Source organism: Python bivittatus, unplaced genomic scaffold, assembly GCF_059951505.1.
Source record: "Python bivittatus isolate LINGU-HERP-01145 unplaced genomic scaffold, Pbiv_v1 ctg000580_np1212, whole genome shotgun sequence".
Taxonomy (NCBI): domain Eukaryota; kingdom Metazoa; phylum Chordata; class Lepidosauria; order Squamata; family Pythonidae; genus Python; species Python bivittatus.
The window spans coordinates 507,620-535,539 of record NW_028277087.1 but is presented as its reverse complement, the minus strand read 5'-3'; the positions used below and the strand labels follow the sequence as shown (position 1 = coordinate 535,539).

The window sequence follows — 27,920 nt, the reverse complement described above, 5'->3', positions numbered from 1 at the left end:
CAAGGGTTGAGTCAGAACCAATTCCTCCCCATCCAGACTTCAGGCGCTGGGTCAATACCTCAACAGTATCGACTGACCGGCTAGGAGTGGAGATTTACAACTGAGTATCATCAGTGTTCTCAGCGTACTAATGATACTGAACCCATGCTGATGGATAACCTCGCCCAGCAGTTTCATGCAGGTGTTAAAAAGGAGCAATGAGACCCAAGCCCTGAGGCACCCCTACTGTAGAGGCCTAGGGCTGGACCTCTGCCCTGCACCAGCACCAACTGGTACTGGCCATGGAGCAGAGCGACTGCAAACCAGTGCCGCCCACTCACAAAGCTGGTCCAGAAGAATACCACGGTGGATGTATTCAAAAGCTGCCAAGAGATCCAGGACAGTTGTACCACCTCCGTCCTGAGCCCCCCCAAAGGTCATCCACAAGAATGCCCAACGGCATCTCTCTACTATATCCCAGCCTGAAAAGGGTCCAGATAATCTGTTTCATCCAACACTCTCTGCGACCGAACTCTCATCCTTCTCAGCCGACACAACACTCGCAGGGCACCAGGCTGGCAACGGCACCTCCAGAAATCGTTGTATCGCATTGACCTGCGACAGGGAAAAACTGCCACCATCAGAGCCCTTCCCTGGATTCCTCATCTGTGGCAGCAGCCCCTTTCCAGACATGGTCAGACACACTCTCATTTCCAGTGCTTCATTTTAGGAAGCACAACAAGAAGCGCTTCTTCCCTAGCCACATTTCATCATGAGGCGTTTCTCGGGGTGCCAAGGGAAGAGCAGGTTCAGGGTAACCCCTGGCTGTGGCGACTCAGCGGGGAAAGAGAAAAGCCCTCGGGGGCGTTTGTTTGAGGTTGCCTATAAAAGCGCCTACTGCGCAGGCAGACGGGAGGCCCAGCCGCCGCCTCACCTCAGCCCCTGCTCGCGCACCGAAAAACTTTCCCGCCTCTTTCCGAGCTCGCACCCCTGCTTGCCATACGCATGCGCCAACCTTTCCTGCGGCGCTTGGAAGCAAAGCCCTGATTTCGGCCCTGGTTTAAAAAAAAAAAACCGCGATCTATTCTCGCGAGATTTCCTCCTCCTCCTCCTCCTTCTCCCCCCTTCCCTGCTTCTCCGCATGCGTCTCTCACTCGACGTCTTCTCACTCTTGCAATTCTGGGCGAGTCGACCAATCGCGAGGAGGGCTTCCTCTCCCGAGCGCGCGGGCGCGCTCGCGCGGCCCTTCGGCCTGCAGCTCTTCTAGCGCCTGGCCAATCGGGAGAAGGGCTCGCGCGCGCGCCTCAACTCTCGGGCAGCCGACCAATCGCGAGGTGGGGGCGGCAACAGCTCCAGCCAATCGTGGGACGGCGAGATCGTGGGTGGGGTCCTTCTCTCTCTCTCCCCGCGCCCGCGCGCGCGCGCTCTGGCGCTTCAGCCACGCCCCCTTCCTCTCTTCTCCTCGCCTCTTCGCGTTCCCCTCAGGGCCGGGCTGAGAGGTTAGGCCTTGCGTGCAGCCTCGGCCTCGCCTAGGGCAGCGAGCCGGGCGATGACGACGCCACTGCTGCTTCTGAGGCGGGTCCCTCGCTAGGCGGAACGGAACGAAAGCCGAAGCCTCCGCCGCTGCCATGCCGGCCAAAAGAAAACTGGTGCCGCCGGCCCTCAACATCACCCCCACGATCGCCGAGGGACCCAGCCCCACCGGCGGCGAGGGCGACGGCTCCGAGTGAGTGGCTGGCCCCGTCCGGGGCCCGCGACAGTTGGAGTGGGGCTGCTGGAAGGGACGCCGGTTGTGTGTGTGAGGGAACGGGGGCGAGGTATTGAGAGGGAGGCAGCCCGCAACGGGATGAAGGGCGCCGGGGTGAGCGAGGAGGAGGAGGAGGATTTTCTCCTCGAAGGTATTACGGGGCTGCGGTGGGCGTGGAACCGCGGAGGGGCGATGAATGGCCGGGGGAGCCGCTGGGAGGGGGCCGTCGGCCCTTCGAGGGGCATCCCGATCCACGAACGGCGGGAACCTGGCGAGGGCGGCCGCCGCTTCCAGGTGAAGCCCCGAGAGGAAGGCAGAGCCGCTCGCAGGAACCGGGGGCGGGGGCAGCCTTCGCCTTTAGGTCCAGGAAAGGGTGGAGGATGGACGGGGGCGTTAGGATGAGCCCCATGGGTAAGAGGAATGGGGCGATGCCGAGGCAGTTTCTTCTGCCCCGAGAGGGATGGTCGTCTGAGCCTTTCCCCCTCAGGAAGGCGGCCGCGAAGCTCAGATAACTTGGACAGAGAGGAGGGACGCGGTGGCCCCCTGAACGTGGTGAAAAGAGCAAAAGCAGATAACAGTTCACTGAAAACAAATGAAAATAGGTCGTTTGCCATAACCTCATATGGCAGACCAAGTATTCATTCTGTAATTAAGGGAGGAGGAAGGTTTTTGTGGATACACCTCTTCGAGGAAAACACTGTCACAGCCTTTGCTATCTCTGTCTACAGAGTGATAAACAAAATTTGCTAGTAAATAAGGTTGTAATTGTTCACGTACAGATAATGGAGAATGGAATGCTTCCTATCATGTCTGACAGATAATAGGGATGTTAATATAAGTTCAGACCAGACTGTAAGAACCTGTTAAGTCTATCATGTTGGAGCAGTGCCAGAAAGAAGTGAAAGGGTATATATCTGTCCTTAAAATAATCTTGGAAAAATTATGTCCACTTCTGCTGAAATAAGTCCTGGTTTCACTACTCCAGTCGAATAGAATATTGAGAAACAATACTCTATTCTACAGTGGCCAAAGGGATGTCTGGAACAACTTATGAACAGTTTTAAAATATGGCTTCATCTTCTTTTGATATATTTTATGTGACATGCTACTCTTTCATCCCCTTATATGTGAAAACCTCTTCCATAGCATTCTTGCCCAAATAAAATGTGAAAGGGGGATTCAAACAATATTTAAAATGCATTTTTATAAAATCAAACTAGAATTGGGGAGATTATTTATTATGGATGAAGTACTGATGCGCTATAGGAGGAAGACCGAAGTGGCAAAGTAATGATTGGGGAGACAGCTGGAAGAAGGAGGAGAAGAAGAAGGTGGAAGAAGGAGAACGTTGGGTATTTTGGAAATTTAGTTAGAAGTTGACTTTCTAATCCAATAGGCCACACTCCCAAGAAAGTGTACATGAGGCTGCAGGCTTGAAGAGATCTCTAAGAATAGAAGAGAAGCTTGGGCTGGCAGGGCAGTGGCATTCAAAAGGCTTTCACTTTTAGAACTATTTGTATTGAAATTGGGTGTTCTCATAAATAAGTTGAGGTGTTGTTAGTTACAGGGGTGAAGAACAACTGCTGTCAATGACCTGGAAAGTCATAGTTGTGATGAGGGATGTTAGCCATATAAAGGATGAATCCTGTATGGAAATGTGGACAAAAGGAATGGATGGTATTAAAGTACAGTATTTAAAGGTTGTAGCACTTTGTATTTATATTAATAATTTCTAGAAAGTATTTGACAAACAGAAGCCTTTTGCCTTCTCGCTGTTGGAAGGAGAGGACATTCACTGAAACGACATGTGGGGAAATAACAGAAGGGTTTTTTAAATATATATATTTATATTAAATATAGTTAAATATGCTTTCATTGCCATTACTTGTAGTGATAACCATCAGTTTAGATTATTTTTAAAAGGGACCAGAAAAACCATCTAGAACTATCAGTAGGTAGCTGCTAATTTTGATAGTAGAATAATATATCCTGATTCACATGCTTGAATAATTACCAGCTGCTGAGGAGTGACAATGGAAGATGATAGTCACCTCCCTGTATTTTTAGCTTCCAGAATGTGTCTGGTTGGCCACTGAACAACACAGGATGTAGGACTAGGTGGTCTCTTATCCTGATACAGCCAGGTTTTTCTTATAATCTATATTAATATGGTAGTAACATACGTTGTTTAGGTTATTTATTAATCTGCTTCTGCACTATTAATAATTTGGAAATGAATGTTGAATGATGGAGAGGGAGAATCAGTATTGGTCCAGAAAGTATGAAAGTGTGTGCCATAAAACATTTAAAAATGGAATACGTATATTGTAGCAGGGAGAGGAAATAAGGAAGAAAATTAATTGGGGGTATTGAGTAGAGAAATGGTATTCAAAGATGAGCAATAGTTTAAAGCCAGTAATAGAACTGAATAGTAATTTTGTAATTATATTTATTACATAGTTTTATCCTGTCTTTTCCAAGGAGTTCAGGGCAGCATTAATGGCATTCTCTTTTTTGCCTGGCTTTCACTCTAATGTTATTCCTACAACAACTTTGAACAGTTGGGAGTATGGAAATGTGTAACTAGGACCACTATATGTGCGGATTCTTGCACAGATTATTTGTTTTTCGCCCCAGTCTGTAACTAGCTGCAGCCATTTTGTGAATTGGTTATCCCCTATGGCAGTTAATTTGTGACGGTGCACATGACACTTTCCCAAAAATCTTATTATGCCATCTAAGCTAAAATTTTGGAGTATATATGTGTTTGAGCATTAATTTCAGTATTTTATTGATTATTGAAATTCCTATTATCCTTAGAGAGCTCAAAACTTAGTGTTCTCTCTCTCTGTCACACACACAGACCCATACACTCACATATAATTAAGCTGTATTTGCATAACCTGCTTATCCCTCATTAATTTAACCATGAGTTACTCAGTGACACACTGAAGCATAACGCGTAAAGCCACACTAGTTGGATTTGCATAGCACACTAGGTAAAAATGTTTTTTCTTATGTTTGTTCATAGTAAATGTTTAAAAATGTTTGTTCATAGTATTATCCGAATTTAGCCTCACATTTCACCACCATAACATGCGAAGTAATAAAGCATGAGACCTTTATGAGTGGTAAGCTACATGGCTGAGTAGAGATTTGAACTTGGGACCTTTGTCCCACACACTGATCATCTAATAAGAAGTAGTGATATCTAGAGAGACTGAGGTGGATTGGTGGAAATGCTGCAGATTTGCAGAAAACCAACAGCTTGGTGGAGGGTGGCTGACTATATTGTGTGTCCTTTCGAGCTATATAAATGAATCAGGAAATTACATACATCTTCATATTTGTAATGGAGAATATTTGTGCAGTTTTCTGGGCAAAAGGACTGCTATGAGCAGTGGGGATTCAGATCAAAGAAAGGGTAGTGTTCAAAGACCATGCTAGAGGTGTGTGAATAAAATGCGAGGGGAATTAAATGTGTGTGGAAGAGGGATAAGAACTGCAGAAAAAAGGGAAAAAAACAGGAGGAATAATGAACAAGGAAAAAAGTGGTGGATTTTAGATACTTTGTAATTTTTATTGAAAATTTTTACATAATTAAAAGATAAACAAAAACAAATGTATGAAAGAAAAGTAGAAAAATATAAAAGAAAAAGTGCTAGAAACAGAAAAAGAAAAATTTAAAAAGTAGCTTCCAATCTTTACAGCAGTTACAAACTTTTATCATTTCTCCCCCTTTAGAACTACATTATATAGTTCCTTCTTCCCATATTCAGCCCTTTTAATCAGCAAACCCAGAAATCACATGTCACTTTTATCCATTTTTAGGAAAAAGTTTATAAAAGGTTTCCAGTCTTTCATAAAATACTTATGGCTTTAGATACTTTAAACAGGGCATATTTTAAATGGGAATTTATGTAACTTAAGAGGTGGAATCTGGGAACCACTGGAGTGATACAAAATGTACTGTTCATCTTCTCATCTTTCTATCCTTCTTTTTTGAAAAAAGTTTTTTTCAGTTTTTCTCTTTTTCTTAAGGAATGTTTTCCCTTTACAGAATATCTGAAGCCACAGTATTTATAGCCAATAACAACAGCAAATATTTAAAAAACACATACACAAACCCAAATGGACCCTCCTCTGCCTTCTAGAATAAAAATGTGTTTTTAAGATCAGAATTCGATGGATTCTTATTTAAAAATAAGTATCTCTGAGTTCTATTTGATTTACTTTGAATAAATATACATAGAATTGCAGATACAGTAAATTTAAAACTTGCAGTGAGCTGGTATAATAAGGATTTCACAAAGTAGGCATTGCAGTGGAGAAACTTCTCATAATTTATAGCCTAAGACTTGGAGAGGTTTAATATTATTAAGATATGTTTCAGTTTCTCTTTCACTGTAAGCAATAAAGCTTGACCCAGTGGTTCCCATGCTAAAGGGAGCCATCGTGTTAGCATTGCTTAGGTACCTTCCAAGGTCAATGGGAGATCAGCCAAATACCCATTGACATGGAAAGGTGGGAGGAAAAACCTAGAATTAAGACCCTGGAACATAGACCTATACAGGTAGTCTTCGACTTACGACCACAATTGGACCGGAACTTCCGTCACTAAGCAATGCAGTCATTAAGTGAACTGTACCCGATTTTATGAACTTTTTTGCCGTAGTCATTAAGCAGATCACATGGTTGTTAAGTGAATCCGGCTTCCCCCCTTGACTTTGTTTGTCGGAAGCCCCCTGGGAAGGTCACAAATAGTGATCATGTGACCTTGGGATGCTGCGACTGTTATAAATACATGATGGTTGCCAAGTGCCCAAATTGTGATCATGTGACCATAGGGAAACTGCAACAGTTGTAAGTGCGAGGACTGGTCGTAAGTCGCTTTTTTCCAGCACCATTGTGACTTCAGACGGTCGTTAAATGAATGGTTGTAAGTCAAGGACTACCTGTAGAGGGCTTTGATGTCTGTGTACTACAGTACCCAAACGTTCTGTACAAGACTTCATTCTTGTCTGCATTAAAGAGATTAATTTGGTCAATTGTATCTCTGTGAAGTATGAGGCTCACTTTATTTACGGCCCACCCAAGTCAAAAACCCATTGTGCAGGTTCCAGCAATTCAAAAATGAATATGATGATGATAATCCCTCCCCCAATAATGATTAGTCTGAATTTAAGGCTCAGTGAAATTAAACTATCTTCAGTAATCTTGTACATGCCGCAGTGTGGGGAGCTGTAATTCCCAATTATAGCTGCAAATAGCATGTTGCTGAGTGGAAGCAAGGTATAGAGGTGGAATGACATGTGAATGGGTTAGCAGCTGGGAGAAAAAAAGCTAACTGAGGAGCTTGTCTAGTAAATTATTGTGTGAGTGAGGAAGGGCAGGAAATCATCTTGAATAAAAGAGGATTTGGAAGAAGCTACTATCAGTGGGATGAAGGTTGAGGCACTTAGAACTAAGGGAAGGAGATTATGAAAACTAACAATCTCATAATAAGTTAAAACCATCCAGAAGAAAAAAGAAAATAACCCTAATGTACATTAAAAAGGCAAATCAAAATCAAATGATAAAACCAATTGGCAGAATGTTGTATTTGGTAACCGAAAATGAAACATTTTCTATCAACATTTTGTTTAATTGGCCGGGAGAATATCTTGTTTAAATTGAGAAAATAGGCATTACCTGTAACCAACACTAAATATTAGAATCCAGCCTGGGGCAGAGTTAAGAAAATACTTAGTATTCAGTAGAAAAATTTGGGGAATCATGGCAGCCTAGTGATTTTCAAGCAGGCCACTCTGGCAACCTTTCACTTTCACTAGCAAATGTAGTAATAGCCGTGCTGCTCCACTTTGGTGTACGCAGTGGTGTATTGCATAGATCTTAGCCAGCCTGATGACTCTCTCTCTGTTTCCTCTTAGAGCTCATCTTGTTGACCTCCAGAAAAAACTGGAAGAACTGGAGCTGGATGAGCAGCAGAAGAAGCGATTGGAAGCTTTTCTCACACAGAAGGCCAAAGTTGGAGAACTAAAAGACGATGATTTCGAGAGGATTTCAGAACTGGGAGCTGGTAATGGTGGGGTGGTCACCAAAGTACAACATAAACCCTCAGGGCTAATTATGGCACGGAAGGTGAGACGGGGTAAGGGGAGAAAAAGGGCAAATAAGTTTTCAGCATGGGCCTGAAGTGAGCCAAAGATATCAAGAAGTGATACCATCATAGCAATAAACTTATAAGTGATAAGAATACAAGTTTAATTGCAATTTTTGAGCTGAGCTTTCAAAGAACATACAGATAGTCCTTGACTTACAACAGCAATTGGTTGTTGCCTGAGTCTCGGTTGCCATCATTAACCAAATCCCATGGTCGTTAGGCAAGGCAATTTCCTGCTGGATTCCCACAACCAAAGTCAGTGGGGAAACCAGCAGGAAGTTGCAAGTCCCAGGCCCACAGGCAGAGAAGTGGTTGCTGCCTGGTGGGGAGGGAGCGATAGAAAGTTGGGTAGGGTAAGCGGGTGGCCCCTCAGGTAACCAACCATTTTATGCAAGTTCAAGGTTGTGGCCATTTTGCTGAAGAGGACTTAACAACTAATCTGGAACTTTGCTGCTAATTAATAAAGAGCATTTAATACAAAAATATTACAAGTACTTAGAGGCACCACCATGAACTTGAGATCCTTGTTTTTAAATCCAATTTTTTGGACTTCGCCATGAGTACTTAGTTTTCTAGATTTATTGTGGTATCTACAGAATTTTATTTAAGAGTTTGTTTCACCAGCTACTAAAAGGTAACGCCTCCCTTGAGATGACTTCGCTTGATGACTACACAAGCATGTTGGTGTGGCTTTTTTGGCAACTTTAGAGTGTTTTCTCCTCTTCTATTCTAGCTTGTGACCCTGAAATTTTTTGGCAGTTTCCCATCCAAGTACTCACCAGATCCAACCCTGTTTAGCTTTTCAAGATCAGTCAAGATTGGCTAGAAGTTATCATCTGCTATGACTTACTAGTTGTCATCTGGATCTGGCCCTTTAGCCTTTCATAAAGCTCTGAAGACCTGCCTGTTTCCCCAGGAGCTTGGGCCAGGAGGTTAGGCGAGCCCTGCTGGTGATGTGGTCTTATGATTGGAATGTATTATTCACCTTAGGCATCATGAGTTATTATTTTTAATTGCTGGTTTTAATCTTTGTATGTTGCCTAGAGTCACTGTTAGGAGATGGGCAGCCATGTAAATTTACTTACTTAAATAACCTTTTTTTGGTGCAAGATTGCATTCATGACACTATATTGATGTCTATTTAAACAGCAAATGTGAGGTTCTTTTGGCTTCTAACTAATTACTTTCAGTCGTAATTGTCAAAAAAAAATTAACAGGTGTTCTTCTCTCAGATGAAAGAAAGCATTTAGATGGACTTCTCCCATCTCTGTAGCACTACAGTAAGAGAATCTGAAATTCATTTGTGACTTTGGACATTTTCTAGCTTGGCTTATGTGCCCTGTTCTACTTACCTGATGACAACATTGAGATCAAAGAGAAAAAGACAGGATGAAGCCCTAATAGGGTCTTGGCACCATCTTTTTTGAGTTTTGTTGCTTCCCCTTTTCTTCTTTCTATCTGTCCTCTTCTGTGACAGGTGAGAGAAAGTCTGATGATTTGGCAGGATGGGTATCTTGTACCTTTTCCCTGTGAAGGATGTGAGAGAAGGTCGGAATTGAACTGTTAGGTTCGCTTTCCTTTGGAAAATTGAACATTGGATATGGAAAGAACATTTGAGCCGCCTAAGGTGTTGAACTCTTCTGTGAACAGTCTTCAGTAAATTTGTTTCTGTGCTCCATTCCTGAGCCTTGCAGACGTTCCTATGGTGACTGCTTACCTCCCACTTTTCTTCTGCTGCATCTTTTCTTTTTTGCACTGCTAAGTAGGTTATACTGCATGCTTTCCTGGATGCAGAATCATTAGCAAATATAGAGCCATAATTGCCATCCCATAGTGCTCAGTTATTGCACAGGAGTGCCTGCCAATAGCTTTTAAAGGGGAGAACACATATCAGGGTTGAACATGCAATCATAACACAATACAACTTCATCTTTCATGTGAATGGACACTGTATTGCAAAACTATATTTCTAAACTTGCATTCCTCATATATACCGATATTCTTGTTTCTAGGACTTTAAGAAGGGCGTATTTAATTTATTTCATTGTTTTGTGACCTGCCCCAATGCGTAGACAATGGCTCAAGTACAACAGATTAAAAATACGCTATAAAAACTAAAAGAAAGATTAATTAATAGAAATTCCCCAGATGGTCACTAGAACATTAAATTCTGGTTATATTGAAAGTGTGTTTCTCAGTTGCACAAATGACTTGCTGGAAATAGCCGAACACTGAGGGCTTGTTGCCTGCAGTTTTAAATTCTGTAATGTTAACAAAATGGAATATATATATTTTTAATCGTTTAAGCAAGCTGGAAACAGTGCAGAAAGAACCACTGAATTAATATCAGTGTTACGGAATCCCAGTACAAATTCAAATAAAGCGAATCTATGGCAAAATCAGCAGCTGTGAAACAGCTTTTTCCTGCAGTGCAAATAGAGAGTGCCAAATCTAGAGGTCTGTCTATACTTCGCCCAGTAGTCATTCTGTTTCGAAATGTATTAATAGTCAAAGGCTATTGACTAATTTAAGAAATGTATGTAGTGACTAATGACTAACAACATCGTATTTTATCAGTTAAATTGATTCTGCTTAATACTAGTTTATTTGCATGAGGCTGTTCCATAATGAGCTGTGCCCCATGAACCAAATTTTAGGACTCGGCACAACGTGAAACCTTGATTGATTAGCAAAGCTATCTGTGATGCAGAGTATATGCTTTAGCGTTTGGCCTTTTAAAAGAAAGCAGAACATGCCATTACATTAACAGCATTACATTACAACTCATGAACTTTAATTTCTGTTAGCAAGGAATTTTAAAACAGTAAACTTTGGCTCCAGGAAGATGTATGTGCTTGACTGATTCAAGTCCATCCATTCCCCCTTAACTACCTTTCATCTATTAGTAATGGGGCTGGAACCTCTGTCTGCTGTTTATTGGCTAATGTACTCTCCAAGTCTCTATGGCTTGGAAGAATTTATAAAAAACAAAAACAATTTGGCACAGGTAAGATAGTTGTGTGTTCAAGACTGTAATGCTATAAAAACATTAAATACTTTTAAGTTATACATACCTACATTTAGTTGCAACCATAGGTTTTAGCAAAATAATACTTTCAAGTTGGAATGCTAGTTTGGAAAGGTTTCCCCAAGGATACTAGAGTTTCTGACTGGGCTATTTGCTGTTAACTAATTGTTCATAGGGCTGAATCCCACCTTTGAGTTAGGCTTCTGTGTGATTAAAGTGATAATGTAGTCCATATATATCTGAGAGGCATTCGCTGGAAAAAGCTGTTGCAGTACACTTCTTGTTGGAACAGTTTTGCAGAGTCTTCATCCTTTGATGTCTCTCTCCTGTTCCCTCCACAGCTGATTCACTTGGAGATCAAACCCGCCATACGAAACCAGATCATCCGGGAGCTCCAAGTGCTTCACGAGTGCAACTCTCCATACATTGTTGGTTTTTATGGCGCCTTCTACAGTGATGGGGAGATCAGCATTTGCATGGAGCATATGGTGAGAGCATATTCCCTGTTGCAGAATGGGAGGGGTGCCTTACTCAGCATCAAAGGTTTTAGTGAAGCTTACCAAGCTTTGATTATTCTAAAAGCTAATTCTAAATGTTTCTTCTCTGCATTTCTGCCTTCGTTTCCTATTGCATCAGCTTAAACTGCAGGTCTTTTTTTACTAATAACAACTCACCTTCTTACATGGTATGAGGAAAATTCTGATTTATTGGGATTGGCTAATATTCCTGATCTTTGTTATCAAATAGTTTCAGATACTGGCTTATCAGGAGAACAAGTCAGAATTCCAATTCAGATGTAACATAAAAGCAAGCAGACTGTAGGTTGAGCTACTGTAGTTTGTTTAGCCTTCCTAACATATACTTGCTTGATACTGATAAGAGATCAACTCGTTGTATGTTATTGAGATAGCCAAAGTGGTTCAGCTTATTTGAGAATGCTGATGGCTGCTTAAGTATTTCCTTCTTTAGGAAATGTTAGTAGTCAATGGAAAAGCATTGAGATTCCAGCCAAGATGGTATTTATTCCCTTAAAAATGTATATTTTGCTTCATAGTCAAAGTAACTGAAAAGGAAACTCACCCATATGTGAGATTAAAAAAAAAAAAAGAATAACTTACAAAAACAGTCAGATGTGCTTAAAACAGCAGTGGTATTGCCTCTTCATAGCCATCACTGAGTCAGATACATTTCTCATTCTGTCAAGTTGGAAGAAAGCAGCTTTCTGTCACTGAACAATAACCTGGGTGCCAGGCAACCTGAATACTATAACAGGAAGAGCCTTGTTTCTCATAGACACATGAAGTAGTACTCTCTGTGAGTCCGTCTGGATCAGAGCTGTGATAAATGTGGTAAATGTCTGTTTCGTAGGATAGAGAACAAGCAGGTTGATCTGAATTGACTTCATGGCATGACCAGTATCTCTCTAGCATGGACTCTGTCACCAGAGAAAATGTCCTCTCTCCACCATCCTTGCTTGCTTTCTTTGTCTGTAATGCAAAGTAGATGCTGCCATCTGTTGACTTAATTATAAAACTGGCAGAGTCCTGGGGAGTTTACATTTCAAAAGTAAAGCCATCTAAATACATTATGATAATGAGTACCCATCTGTAATGCAGGCTTCTTGAAGGTGCCCAGAAATCATTCTTCCTGAGTCTCAAGAGACAATTACTGTTTGGGAGGTGTAGGCTTTAGTTCTTCTCCTGGAAGCAGGTGCTCAGATCCTAACAGGCTGAATGCTTGCTCTGGAGAAGGATTTAACCTCTTCAATTGCTTCCCTATTTGCACAGCGAAACAGTTAGCAATCATCCTGCAGGGTGACTTGGAAAAAGTAATGATTGTAAAGCATTTTTCATGACAAAGGACTGGGAAGAACTGGCCTTTATGGTGAACATAGGGGATAAGAAGCTGCCTTAGATAATGTTGTATAAAGGTATGCCTAATGCCATGTTCCTGCACATATCACAAGTCTAAACATAGATCAGGGTTTCTCAACCTTGACAACTTGAAGATGTGTGGACTTCAACTCCCAGAATTCATGCTGGCTGGGGAATTCTGGGAGTTGAAGGCCACACATCTTCAAGTTGTCAGGGTTGAGAAATGCTGGCATAGATATATGAATTGAATTTCCCTGTTTTAACTGTCCTTCCACTTCCTCCTCCTTCCACTGTCATTTCTCTTTTTGTTGTATTTTAAGTTCCTCAGGTCAGGGACCTCTTCTTTTCTACCATCTAAGGTGCCATATTAAAGTCACTATATAAATAATAAACATGGGATAAATATGTAGTGGTGAAGGAGGAGTTTTCTCTGATTAAGCCAATTTGTCCCTGAAACCATATAAGTGTTCACCTTCATTCACCTTGTCTTCTTCCAAATCATCCAGTAGTGTAGTCCTGAGCGTTCTCCTCGTGCTGAATTCAGATGGTGGCTCTCATTTTCATCTTGCATCCCTACTTACATCCCAGTAGCTCAAGGTCACGTACATAATACTCCCTCATCCACTTTGTCCTCCTAGCAACCATCCTGTGAGATTGATTGGGGGTGACAGATACTGAGGCCTATGGTCATGTGAGGACATGAACATGAGCCTCCCTGGTCCCATTCCAGCACAACAGTGGCATATGTAGAGAAGCACTGTTGTTACAGCCTTGCAGCTTCTGGCCTTTCCTTTCATGGAATCTGAATATTTTCCATTTGTTTGGCAAAGATTTTAACTTTCCGTGGTACAAATTCAGTAGATGTGCTGTTTAGGCTTACGGGGTGCCTTAGCCAGGCTATATTTTGTTTCAAGTAACACAGATGTTGTAGCACGTTCTGTGCCTGGGTCAAAGAGGAAGGTACCTCGAGTTACAAAATTATACTAAGAATCTTGAGGAAAATGAGAATCTGCTTCATTAACCTCCCTGAATTATAGCTGATTAAAGCAGATGGTTGTCAAAGGTTGTCAAAGAAGATTGGTTAACATTTTGTTTCCTGACTGTGTGAACCAGAGCAGTTGAGAATCATCTTTTTTCTCTCAGTGAATTTTTCTGTAGATTTCATTATGAAGAGCCTTGGTTGTGGCAACATGGGGTTGTGTCTTCACTAGCAACACACCCCATTTGCAGAGCACACTCCTTGAGGTTAGCCTGACCCTTCTTTGTTTAGTTTCAGGCAAGCTGTTGAAACTTTATGTACCTCATATCTTTCAAGAGACTGTAAGGTATTCTCGGTGCCCTTTCTTACTTAAATATGGTTTCTTTCCCATTATTTATTTGATTGAGTGGGATGTTTTCTAATTCTAAACTTTAAGATAATGTTGGCTAATGGGCTTTCTGGACTAAATAATTGTGAACCTAAGCACCTTTCCACTGATTTTAGGATGGAGGTTCTTTGGATCAGGTTTTGAAAGAAGCTAAGAGGATTCCTGAAGAAATCTTGGGCAAAGTCAGTATAGCAGTGAGTATGCAACTGCCTCCCTTTAACTCCCCCAAACGAGGGTCTGTGAGGGACCATTCCTCATCTGTATCCTCTTACGAGGTGCTTGGGTTACCCCTTCAATTGGAGAAGGCAGTCCTCTGTTCTGTCACACATGTGTATGTGTCTCTTTTTTAGTTTCCCGTCTGTAAAATGGGGGATCGTGCTTGCTTCCATTCCTTAAATCCTGATCATTTGTCTTCTCTTCCTCCCTCCCATCCCTCCATTTTAGGTTCTGCGAGGATTGGCTTATTTACGAGAGAAGCACCAAATCATGCACAGAGGTGAGAGTTGGTTGTAATAGAGGGAGGTGTCTGTATATGTAAGTGAAGTAGGTTTGTGTAGATTTGCTGGACATCATTCTAGTTCCAAGGCCTGATTTTACACATTGTTTAACCAGGAGCATTACATAGGGGTGGAGGCAGTTATCAAATGCCTTATATTATCATATCATATCACTTCTTTTTTTTTCTGGTTGTGACTGTGTAGTACACCATCCAGTCTGTGGATTGGAGTGGGTGGCAAAAAACTGGAAATTGTGTTATATTCTATATTGCCCTACACTTACACAGACCATAGCCGCCTCTTATTGGCAGCCGCTCTCACGGGCAGCCTCTTCTGTCACCTTCGTGCTAGAGTTGGAACTTAGAAAAAGGCTGGCTGCTTATTAAGAAAGGCCCTTCATGGTTCTGAAATTCATCACAGGCAAATTTTCAAATTTTGCTCTCCAGCAATGGAACTATTTTGTGGGGGTTTTGTTTCCACTGTGAGTTTCCTGAGTCACAGAAAAGTTTATTAGGGACCATGTCACCGTGGGTGGAGCTTACTGACTTGCCTAGCTCTTCCTGTCTCTGTGCTGCTGTATCCCTCTGCGTGCACAGAGTGGGAGTGATTGCAAGATGTTCTCTGAAGAATACCAAGAGATGGACAGCATCTAGACCTACATGAAGCCAGCCCAAAGTCACAGGTTCATTATGCCCGCAGTACAGCCATTAAGAATAGGCTGTAACTTACAAAACTCTGAAAACCGAGCCTCTCTGGAGGGCGAATGCTATGCTTGAAATCGATAAGAAGTAGTACCACTTTGTGCAGTAATAGTTCAGTAATAGCTCCCAGCATAGGCTGCATGAAAAGATGGTTAGACAAATCAGGGGTTGCATCTTATTTCCTTTATGGGGAACCTGAATTGCAGGAGCCTACATGAATGTGCTGCTGTTGAACTTGCGCCTTCCTTGGGAGCTTCTCAGAAGCATCAGTTCGGACCATTACTTACTGGTTTATCTACTGCAGTAATTTTTATACCTCCTAATCCAAGATTCTAAATGAGCCTTTGGCCTAATCAAGCAGGGTTCTTTCCAGGGCTCATTATGTGGATGAGCGCGTAGAGCTTTCACCAGAATGGTCTACAATTGGAATTGCTTCTTACAGTGCATTCTCAGCGTTTTCTTTCTCCCGTCTTTGTCTCTAAAAATTTGTTTGCAGATGTGAAGCCTTCTAACATCTTGGTGAATTCACGGGGAGAGATTAAGCTGTGCGATTTTGGAGTCAGCGGGCAGCTCATCGACTCCATGGCGAATTCCTTTGTGGGCACCCGATCCTATATGTCTGTATGTCCTCTTGCTTTCTTACGTACTGTGTTTAAAGAAGGAGTTGGGACAAGTAAAGCTTGCCCAGTAGGTAGAGGATAGCTACTGTAGGGCCACTGGTGTGGGGATGATGTAATGAATATTGCCTGTTTTCAGCATCTCTCGTGATGGTTTATGCCGTACTGCAGCTAAACAGTGTCTTCCTTTAAGCTGTATTTGTTTCTTCCTGATCTCAAGTACTTCTCTTTCCTCTGGGCTATGAGTGCCTTCACTTTGTCAGCAGTAATTGGTCCTCCCCAAAGTCCTTACTTAACCCTATCTGGTGTAGATGAAGAAGTTCCAACATTTGTATTGAATACAGCAATGCCATAGCCAGAATTCTTTACAATTCTGACTTTGTGTGTGTGCCTGCTTGGCTGGTGCACCATTCTGTTGCTTCCATTGGGCTCCTCCTGCCAGTAGGAGGAGCTAAACAAACCAGGAAGCTTCTCCTGCGCCCTAGTTTGATTTCTCAGTAAGGCTGGAATGCAAAACCTGACTTCTGATTCTAGTGTGTAAAAGGAACAAAGCCAGGGTACAAACACACAAAATGGATGGAGCTCCTTGGATGGCTTAGCCATTTCTGCGGATAGCAGGAGCAAAGTGGGGAGCGAAGGTGCAGTCTTTACAAGCATCCTTGCTTGATCACAATAAGTTAGAATCCTGACTTTGTTTTTTATGCTAACTGGACCAGTATGTTTGCCAAGGGAAGTTGTATAATAACTAGATTACTAGCTCTGCAGGTCTTAAAGCAGATGTGGTACCAAGATAGTGATATTCAGAAGATAGATTAATCTGGATGCATTACCAAAAAGAGTATAGTTAAAACATGTTCTATTTCACATTACCCTAAATATGTCTTTCTGGAGAGTAATCAACATGTGGACTGGAGTATTTGCCACCCTCACCCAGTCTGGTAACATGGGTGATGGTAGATGATTTAAAACCGTTGTTCATTGATAACTTAGGAAGTAGATTCAAGTTGTTTAAGGAGTTGGGCATCCTATGAGTTAAATAATGCATCATTTTCAGCCCCAAACTTCAGCACGGTTTTAGTTCCCAGTATGTTGTGACAGCAAAGGCAGCACAAAAGCAGCTTTTCTCAGCTGCAGGGGAAGGAAGGCATCTTATGCTCTCTATTAAGCACATCTAATTTTTCTGCTTTGTATTTATTTGCATATTATCCAGTAATCAGTAAGTTCTCTAGACAGTTTATTATAACTCTTGGCCTGGCTTCTGAAGAGCTGTTCTTCTTCAGCTCTGGTAATTAACTCCTGATAGGGAAACATCTTTAAAATTCAGCCCTTCTGTTCCTGCTGGCTTGCCATAAATTTCTAACATAGGTATGTACCAGCAGACACCTGTATGTTGAAGGAGCCACTGGGATTGACATATGTGTTTTGCAAGAGAGAACTAACCCACGTCTGTTTTGACTGCTTGCAGCCTGAACGTTTACAAGGCACTCATTATTCAGTTCAGTCGGACATCTGGAGTATGGGCCTCTCCCTGGTGGAGCTATCAATTGGAAGGTATCCCATTCCCCCGCCAGATGGCAAGGAACTGGAAGTGATATTTGGTCGTCCCATGGTCGATGGGGCTGAAGGGGAACCCCACAGCATCTCTCCGCGGCCCAGGCCCCCAGGACGTCCTGTGAGCGGTAGGAGCTGACTCTTGGGGGAGTCAGGGAAGTTGCTGAAAATTGAAATTATATCACTGTTTTGCTTTGTTTTGTTTTAATTTTTGAAGGAAGCATAATCTCTGGTAGCTAGACTGTGGTTAATTCCTCTAATGAATGGGATTTAATTCAATTTTTTAGAAGTCAAAGCTGCTTCCTGCCATGTAGGCCATGATCTGCCAGCTGTTCCAGGAGCATATACATCACTGTGAATCATTCCGGCAGCATGGTGGTTATCACTGGGACGTCTGACAACCACCGTCCACAGCCCTTTCTGTACATAAAAATAAAACATATTTGGGGGGGTGGTGGTAGAGGAGAGATTTCTGATGGGCCCCGCTGGAGCTAAGCAGCTCTGGATATGTGTGGTCATGTAATAGCCTTCTACTTTGTGTCAGCCAACCTGATATTTGAGATCAAGATGCTCGTGGTAATAAAAACAAAAGATTTCCTGGCCAAGGCAGCTGAAGTCCCTTGAGTAATCATTCTGTCTCTCATTTGTGGCCTCCCAGAATCTTCTGGGAATTTTCTAAGTAAACCTCAAGCCTATCTAGGCAGTGGCCGGAGTGTTGGATTTGGGCAGGGAAGACCCTGGGTTATATCCTCATTTGGCCATGAAACACTTGCTGGGTAACTCAGGCCAGTCATGATTTCTTAGTTTAGTTCAGTGTTTCTCAACCTTGGCAACTCTAAGATGTGTGGACTTCAACTCCCAGAATTGGAGTTCTGGGAGATGAAGTCCACACATCTTAAAGTTGTCAAGGTTGAGAAACACTGGTCTAGCTTAATTCCATGAGTTCCGGTTAAGGGGAAAAGGTTTGGGAAGCACTACTTGTGCACTACTCCGAGCTCTTTGGAGGAAGGGCAGGGCATTAATGGAATAATTAGAGGTCGCCATGTTCTATTCATCACTATGGATCAAAAACGCAGGACTCTCATGCAAAATAATCAAGGCTTCACTGCAGGGTTTATTAGACCGTGGGCACTGGAGGGGACTCACCAAGGGTTAGTGGGAGACACTCCCTTGCAGGCAAAATGGATACCTTGATATTTATATACTTCTACAAGAAAGGGGAAGAGAAAATAATGCATACACATACATATTCATGTGATGATGCAGGCATACATCAGTAAGCAATAGATCTCAAGTTACTTTCTGCCCCCCTTCTTATCTCATCCTCCTATGCCTTGTGTATTTGCCCCTCTTCTTATCTGCTGTCTTCAAGGAAAGCAGTAGCCTTACTAAGAGGAAGTAACAAGTTAGTCAAGGTGCCAAATACGAGGAAGAACTGCAAGATAGCTGCCTTGTATATTGGATGTTTGTGATAAGGCTTTGAGATGAGGCTTCTTGCAATCACCCCAGTTCAGACCAGTTGAATAAATTTTTTACAACCAGCCTGCAGATTCCTCTATATTTCCATTTTATTAAGGCGATCCCATTCATCTGAGGCCTCTAAAAACTTACTTCTTTCACCCAAAGGTGTATTTTCCTCACACTGTCATCTTGCGAAAAAGTTTTGAGCCTTCCCTGATTATCTGACTTAAAAAAAAAAAAAACAGTCAGGGGATCTATTCAGAGACAGTAACCAGAAATCATGGAATAACAACAAATAATTTAAAAGAAGTCCTCTTTGAAGGATCAAGAATGCCTAAATAAGGTGAGCAGAACTGACAGGTTGGCAGTTTTGTATAATTTGGTTAGGTCTGGTTCCCTCCAGTTATATTGGACTTCATCCACCAGCCATTCTGGCTGGAACTGTAGCCCAAACAACTCAGGGGCATCAGATTGAAAAGTCAGGTGTTAAATTTCGGTAAATACTAATAGCCTTTCAATTAGTTTTGATGTATTCGTTCCTGAAGAATAACAAGTTACAGACTTGCTGAATCTTACAAGTTTTGTACTTCCCTTGGCTCACCACTAGAGAGATTGCTTTAAATATGCTTTGAAATGAGACAAGCTGGCTAGGAAATTTGCCGTGAGTTTCTTTTCAAGACTGTACAGTCATCCTTCCTGACGTGATGCCCTCCAGATACGTTAGACTATACCTAGATATGCCTAGCTGGCATAGGTGTCCTGGCTGGCACTTAGGAGAGCTATAGTCCAAGATGACTGGAGGGCATCCAGTTGGGGAGGCTCGAATATGGCATATACTGATGCAAATAAGTCGGTTATGTTTCAGCAAGATTTTACCTGTCAATATTGTGAAGCTTTGGGGAATAAAAAGGCACAGTCTTCAAGCCCAAAAGTTGCAAAAACTCAAGGAATCAATGGATAAAAATATCCAGTATCCAGAATGGAAATTAGAGTCTTCTTGGTGGTAATTAGCGACTGTCACTCATGCGTTTTCCCATAGATAAAGATGTTCAGGCCTATGCAGCTTTTCTTCTATCAAGAGAATCCACCAGCCACATATTGTGGGCCTCAATAAACTGAACTCTGCTCTTATTGTCCTGGCTTTTTGGACTCTACAGTAGGGAGGGAGAAATTCAGTCACTAGGCAAGGTCATTATTTAAGGCTGACAAGGTGAATCACAAATGGTACTGCTGTTTCAGTCCAGCCTTCTGCCCTATGTCATGACTCGTGTCTCTTTCTCTCCCTCTCTGTCTCATTAACCCATAACTTACACAGTGGAAGCTGGAACTGGCCATCTCAAACACGTGCTGCCGCTTCCTTGGGACATATTTTAGATTACATGACCAACCAGCAATGCCTCAGTTTGTGCTGGATTCTACTCTCCTTAAGTTTTCCTAAATTTTGTTGTTGCTTCTTGAAGATGGAAATCCTGGGGGGAGGGGGACATTCTTCTTGATGTGTCGTATGCATACAGTTTTTCATCCGTCCTTTGCTCCTTTGAATCCTGCAGGTCATGGGATGGACAGTCGACCTGCCATGGCCATTTTTGAATTGCTTGACTACATTGTGAATGAGGTTAGTGGCTGGGAGAAGACATTTTGATTCTCTTCTGTGGGTTGGTCTTTTGCTTCATGCCTTTAAATCATGTAAATGGGGGTATGGGATTAAAACAGTATTGTGGGTAGATCAAGAATCTAGTGGAATATCTGGCTCTTCGTGTTTCTTGGCCAGGTGCCTCTGCTGGTCAGCCTGGTCTTTGCTGTGAGCCTTGCCTTTCTTTTCTGTCAACTTGTATTTAATAAATAAAGCCCCCAACCAGTTTAAACTTTGTATGTTGTACCACACCCATTTCATTGAATACACAAGTTAGGAGGGAAGCATCTAATCTATCCTCCTCCAGAGAGTCGTTCATGTCTAACTGCATATAAAAATAAGGTGTTGCCAGTAAAATCAAAACCACACAAGCCCATGTCCTTTAGTTTCTCAGTCTTGGTAAAAATAAGGGGAAAGAAACAGAGGGTGAATGGAGATGTGCTGGGCCTGTTAAGCTGCCGGGGGAAGACACATTCTTAAAATGAAAGGAGGAAAGCCAGGAGCCCAAAACCTCTCCTGTTGACATTACCTCTCACATACAGCAACAAGAGGGGAAGGGTAATGTCACAGAGATTAAGGAGTCTATTTGGGGTTTGTGGGAGGAAAAAGGACCAAAGAGAGAATGAAGAACATGCAGGTGGAAATAAGAAATACATAGGAAGTGAGAAAGCAACATTATGAGTCCCCAGAAACGCTGTGGCTCCCTCTGGATTATTTCAGTTCAGTGCAGAGAGCAAGAATGGCCCACCCCCAGTCCCATTCTGCAGAGAGCTCTGTGGAGACGCCACTTCGAGGAAGGTGCCTGTGCTACTGCTGTCATTAATAGGTCAGAGCTCTTTGGGAAGTTGAATGATGAACTAATGAGTGGTGGTGTCAGATTAGGGAGGGCAGGTGGACTTCAGCGCCTAGGCCCCTAAAATGATGCTGAATTGTTCTCCATCCCTACCTTTCCTGGCTTTTCTTCTCAACCAGTGGAGCCTAGAAGCTTCCATCACTTAATTTTTACTCCCTTCCAGGGCCTGATGATGTTAGAAACAGCTAAGGATCCTTTTATTTCAATGGCGTATTTGTACATAAATGTGTTCAAATCACTCCAAACGTATGAATCCATGGTAGCCCATCATTGCCATAAACAGCGTATTGATTCATTTCCAAACACTTCATTTACTTCGTGTCCTTAATTGCAGCCTAATAATTTGTATGCATTATAAATTAAGCAATGCCAGTCATTTATGCACAATATCAATTGTTAAATGGCATAAGCTATTTGGACCCAGTAAAACTTTCAGTGTTGTCAGGTCCCAAGAACAATACATGACTCCCTGTAATTCTTCAGAGGCTCTGTGATTTCTTTTTGTCCCCCATTGCCTCTCCCAAGGCTGTTTCCTGAACTCACATGGCTTTTCCCAAATCCCAAGACACCTCACCTCTGCTTTTTCCTGTGTATTTCAGCCACCTCCAAAACTGCCGAATGGGGTTTTCACCCAAGAATTCCAGGAGTTTGTAAATAAATGGTAAGAAGTCTTGCTGTTACCAGTGGGAAGTACAAAACCTTGGGATTAGGGTCAGGGAGAAAGGTAGAGTCTGTGGGATTGCATCTCCTGAAAACATGCAGATTCAGGATGATGGCTTCTCCCTCTTAGACGTCAGGCTTGCAAATCGTGGCCTTTAAAAAGTAAGTGCCATAGCTACTGGGCAGCCACAGATTATTTATTTATTTGTTTGTTTTATTTTATTTATTGGATTTCTCCACCACCCGTCTCCCCCACAATAGGGGACTCTGGGCGGCTTACAAAGACATTAAAACTATAAATATATATAAAATGCATAATATATATAAAATTAAAACAATACTAAAAAAGAACAATCCAAGAAGATGGAACATCAGGCCGGGGACACCGACCACTATGGGGCTAGCCATCTCCCTGCTTGAGATATTATGATATTATTGTCATAAGAAGGTTAAAAAGGGTAACTTCTGAATGCTGTTCGCAAGGCTGTTGATTCCTCTCTCTTCTTGGGGATGAGGCTACTCTTTGCTCTTGGTATGACCTCGTTTTTGAGTAAGTCATGTGGAGGGAGTTGGGTTAGAACAGCTGATGAGAGCCTTCTGCATCTAGCACTCCCCAAGCTCTGGTGTTGGACATCCCAAAGAATGTGTGTGTGCACGCCTTGCAGTGGCCATAGTTGACCAACCTTCTTACTGCTTTTTTTCCCAGCTTAATTAAGAACCCTGCTGAACGGGCAGATCTAAAGATGCTGATGGTAAGAATTGCAGATTTGTGTGCTCTGTGTGCTCAAATACCTAATTTCTGACACTAAGAAAATCCAAATCCTTGCACAGGACTCAGGCAAATTGGTCCACATCCACTTGTGTTACTATCGCTCTCTCCTGGCTGTGAGCATGTATGTTCCACTGGCTCTTTGAGGAACTGTAGCTCAGTTTGTCCTTCTCTTGGGCGTACAGTCCCAAGTGTGAAAAGTCCTGAGGATTGCACAACGGTTGTGTAGATTGTCCAGGGAAAGGCCCTGAATTGGGCAGGGAACCCTTTCCTTCCACAGCCTGTTTGCAGCAAAGAGGGGATGGTCTCTGGCTGAGGGGCTATGGGGTCCTCCTGCACCACCAGCGGCCCTGGAGGCCAACAGATGCGAGCCATGCAGGAACTGCAGATTCCATCATAGCCATTTGTGCTGATGGCTCCGGTCTGTTCTGACTTTTTTCTTCATTCCCAGTTAGTGTTACCAGCTTCCAAAAATGAATCTGAAGAGTTTCTTCTTTGTTTTGGGGATTTTTTCCCCCCTTTTAACTGGCTTATACAAGCAAGGTGCTGATTGTGAGCCATTTTCGAAATTATCCCAAACTGTAAGAATCCAGGGAATGCCCTGAAATGTAACATCTTCTGAATTCCCCTGCCCAAAACAAAAATCCTTAAAGACTTGGGAAAGAATTGCTGGGAAAGCTCTATGGGAAACAAGGAATGAGTTTCTGTATCCGTGTTTCCCATCTTTAACAACTTAAGATACGTGGACTTCAACTCCCAGAATTCCTCAGCCAGCATGCTGGCTGCAGAATTCTGGGAGCTGAAGTCCACACATCTTCAAGTGGGCAAGGTTGAGCAACAAAACAGAATGTGGGCTCCAGCACAGGACTTGCCTGTCCCTTATCTCCAGACAGGAGAATGGGCTCCAACGCTGCACTGCTGAGATAGACTTCCAGTTTTTCTTCAGTAGCATTTCTTGCTCTGAATGTTCTTGGAACCCAAGAGCAGCTCTCGTTTGGAGAGTGCTATTCTGAATGAGTGTGTGAGAGAGAAATGTTGGACTCTGTGCAAAACAGCAGACTGGGTTTTACCTCTTTCTAAAGCATGTGTACATTGAAGGAGTTGTCTGCTATCTACAAGGAACAGAAATTCTACAAAGTTGCTGGCTCTAAGAGGCGTTAAAAATGGTGTTTCCACTCCTAGGACACACTGCATTAACAAAATATCAAGGATAAACAAGAACAGAATAATAACAGGAAAACAATGCAGAAATAAACCATAAATTAAAAAAATATTCAGTTTGGAGTGTGTGTAATTGTAAGGAGTTAAAAACTTTTTTAAACTCAACTGTCTGATTTCTATTTCCTTTGGAGCCCCCCCCCTTTTTTAGATGAAATTAAAACATGCCATCTGCTACTTGAGACGCATTTTGCATTAGGGTCAGAGAGCCCATGCCTCTTCAAATGCTGGTCAGTTGCAGCTTTCAGCATTCCTCATCACCGGCCGTGCTAGGTCTGGTTGTTGTGCAGTAGGGCCACGGGCTCCCACCAGTCTCAGGAGAGCCAGAATTTAGACAAGGTTCCCAAACACTTATTGCGACTGGCATTCTTTGTGTTCTTTTTAAAAGCCCTGCACAGTTTCAGAGAAAGGTTTGGAAATGGAAGGAAGTTTCAGCAAATGCAACAGCATCAGAGCAGGGCTTTAACCAGGTGGGAGTCAGTGAGTTTTGACGGTCATGGTTCCCTTTCGACCCTGATCCCTGCTTTTGGTGGCCTCTGGAATCCCATAACTCCCTCCCCGTACTTCCACTGGACAGCCCACCCGATGCCTGTTGTCACAGCGTTTTCCCTTTTTTCCCTGCTTTCAGAATCACACCTTCATCAAGCGTGCCGAGGTGGAAGAGGTGGATTTTGCTGGCTGGCTATGCAAGACGCTGCGGTTGAACCAGCCCAGCACTCCCACCCGCACGGCCATGTGACCGCCAAGCCAACTGCCTCGTTCTTTTTTCCCTCTTTTGTGCACCTGCTTGTCTGCTGCTGTTTGCTGCCCTCCAGCAGAAGAAAGAACCACCTTTCTCGCCTTGCCCCTCCTCCCCCTCTCTTTGCTCCGGAACAGCAAAGCGGGATGGTTGAGAAACTGCTCACTCATTCAGCAGCAAGAGAAGAAATGAGCTTTGCTTCATTCTGTTCCTGTTTTATGGCTTGGTTTCATTTCTCTTCCTGCAATGGGAGAATCACTCGCTCTCTGAAACTCTTGACTTTGGGTGGGTAGGGCTGGCAGAGAACTGCTCTGCTGCTGTTTGGTTTGTGGGGAGGGGAAGAAAAAGCTTCCAGGATAGGCTGGCTGCACCTGTGTGTGCGTGTGTGTGTGTGTGTGTTTCTGTACGTTTTTGTGGGTGAGCCTGAGGATGGCTCACATGGGCTCCTGCTGACAGGCAGAGACTTCACCGTGTGGAGGGGCCAGGGCAAAGGTGGCAGATTAGCCAATCAGACGACGACGTGGTTGCATCTTGAATTGGCAGAGAAGTGGCGGCATGGGCCTGTTTACTTCCTGGAGGCTGTTTGGGGGAGATAGCAAAAGAGCTGCAAGATTAAGGAAGTGTGTCTCTGGCGAGCCCTCAATTCCTTCCTGTGGTCATCATCTCTTCTCTGTCTTCTTGTCTCCTTGCCTTTGGTTTTGTTCAGGGACACTGTCCCTCTTTTTTGGGGAGTAGGCAGGAATTGGGGGCTGGGGGGAATGGGCAGACAGGGCAAGTCCTGGCTCTGCCCTCAGAGATACCCTGCTTGAAGGACCATCTCCTTCCAGTCTTCGGTTACACAATGAGTCAGAACGCCTTACAGAATGCTGAATTTTAGGGAGAGCAGGTAGCCCCTTGGAGGATAGCTTTAGATCGGCGGGGGGAGAAAAGCTGCTAGTTCTTGGTTCTTACAGAACCAAGGGATGTATCCTGTGAACGCCACCAGCGCCTCTGGCCTTCACGGTCCCTTCTCTCTCCAGTGTTTTGTTATCTGGTGCTGCTGCTTGGATACACTCAGGCCGCCTTACAGCGGTATCTCTTTTTTCCCCGTAAGGTTTCCTGGCTTCTGTTTTCTTTCTTTTGGCACTGATGCTTCTGCACCTCTGTCCCAAGAGGGTGCGATGTAATCATAGCAGTTTGGCTGTGCACCTGGCGCTCTTCTGGGTTTTGCTCCAGCACTTGCCCTCCATGGCTCGGAGAAAAGGCAGCTTCTGCAGCAGCTGGAGGAGGAGGAGGAGGAGGAGAGCTTCTGAAAGCTTCATTGGCTGGGCCATAGCGTTTGGCCACCTCTCTCCTCAGCCCCTTTGCCTCACTTCCTCAGTCCTCTCCCCTTCTGTCCATCCATCCGTCCGTGATGCGTGTGCATTCTTAAAATTTCCATGTGGGCTGAATGCATATTTTGATGGCCAGCATTGACATATTGGTTACAAAAATGGTTCAGTCGTGGAAGCAGCTGCCTGAGCAAGAACTGGGTAATATTTTTAGTCGAGCTGAAAGATAAATGCCCAAATCAGCCAAAACGTAGTTGGCTCTTTGAAGGGTTGTGGCATTAAATTAAGCTCCTCTTCTTGATCCATCAGTCCAGCCAGGAGGGAAGCCCCAGCGAGGGGTCTGAGCCAGACAGAGCCGCCCTCCGTGGCCAGAGCGAAGGCTCACCGATTGCACTGCCTCGCTAACCAGGAACCCTCGTGCTTGCAAAGGGTTCCCACCTCAGAAGCAAACGCTCAGGCCGGGGGCATGTGGGGTGACCTCCCCCAGCCTCGTTGGCCACCCTCCTAAAATGGCAGCCCAGCTCCCAGCACAGAGGCACCTGGGTGAGTCTTCCAAGCTCTCTGGAGCAAGGAACGCAAAAAATAAGGTTCAGGTGTCTAGCAAACCGTGCCCCGTTGGATGCCTTCGGAACAGCCATACTGCTATCTAGGTTTCCAGTGTGGCTTCCCCAGACTCCCACACCCTCTCCTCCCCCTCCCACCCAAGTCTTGCAGAAGACCTTCCCAGAATGTTAAAGCTGTTTTTCAAGGCTAGTGGCAAAGTGGAAGCTTTCTCTTAAGTGGGGTTTTAATAGTAGTCCCCAGAATATTTCTTGTACCTGTAGAAGTGAGGCTGGATCCCACAGCTGTAGTTGAATTTGGGTGAATTGCCTCGAGCAGAGGATCCGCTTGCACTGCTCTTCCGTTCAAGATTTTGAGGAAGCCGTTGCTCTTCTTTAAGTCCTGCTCTCAGGGCATCCGAGGCAAGGAAGGATTTATTCTTTTGTCACTGAGGTTGCACCTCTCTAGGTTGGAGTCTGCAGCCGTCCTTTTGGGAGAGGGAGAGGGCTTCTCAGGGATGGTCTTCTGTTTGAGAAGGTCTGGCGCTCGTGCTGGACCACTGCCTCTCCTCCTCTGAACTCCTCCTTTGTTCTGCGCCTCTGAACTTCCCTATCCCAGAGAACCCATCCGCTTTTATTTTCCCTTTCAGCTGATTTCATTTGACTTCACAGGAAAGAAGGAAGGGGCAAGGAGCAGGAGGTGGCCTGACTAGCGAGTTTGGGGTTGCTTCAGGGGAAAAAGGGTGCAACGGTGGGCAGTTACTTGGAGAAGAGTGTCAGGAGGAACAATTTGGGGCCCAGGAGAAATTCAGGTTTCCCTTTGGTCCATCCTGTGCTGCTGACTGAGTTTCAGATATACTGGGCGTTGCAAGTGAAACATAATGGATTGTATTTTTTTTAATTGTCTAAGGGCCTCAGCCATGGCTTTTTAAATAAATCATTTAAAGGCCTTCATTTTTAAGCTGGAGTTACTCTATTTGAATGCTCCAAAGACATCCAGTCGCATCGCTGCTGTCGTAGTCGATGAAGCTAAGGCAGCACGGAGCATGGAGCGCTGGGCTGCATGTTTGTGGAGGGTGTTTTCCTCCCCCTTCCCCCACCCACTGGAGAGCTATGAGAAAAATTCAGATTCTCCCCAGGAACAGCAGAAAATGCAAAGAAAAGTAAATCTTTAAGCAATCGGGGGGGGGGGGATGGGTGACCACAGGGTTTGG

At 43.8% G+C, this 27,920-nt stretch overlaps 1 protein-coding gene across 1 annotated transcript; it reads left to right on the top strand.

Moving 5' to 3' along the window:
• The first annotated feature begins 1,406 nt into the window (after positions 1-1,406).
• On the top strand, positions 1,407-27,920 carry MAP2K2 (mitogen-activated protein kinase kinase 2). The gene is made up of 11 exons (XM_088149308.1): positions 1,407-1,705; positions 7,657-7,867; positions 11,259-11,405; positions 14,275-14,352; positions 14,603-14,654; positions 15,853-15,977; positions 17,439-17,652; positions 20,536-20,600; positions 22,071-22,132; positions 22,838-22,883; positions 24,747-27,920. Exons 1-11 carry the CDS (start codon positions 1,608-1,610, stop codon positions 24,855-24,857), a joined length of 1,209 nt encoding a protein of 402 aa, XP_088005434.1. The 5' UTR covers positions 1,407-1,607; the 3' UTR covers positions 24,858-27,920.

Bases quoted from the DNA above. Each gene is read 5' to 3' on its own strand.
- MAP2K2 (XM_088149308.1), top strand. From the start codon at position 1,608: ATGCCGGCCAAAAGAAAACTGGTGCCGCCGGCCCTCAACATCACCCCC. The intron at 22,133-22,837 runs GTAAGAAGTCTT...TTTTTTTCCCAG, and splicing joins CAGGAGTTTGTAAATAAATG to CTTAATTAAGAACCCTGCTG. The intron at 22,884-24,746 runs GTAAGAATTGCA...CCCTGCTTTCAG, and splicing joins CAGATCTAAAGATGCTGATG to AATCACACCTTCATCAAGCG.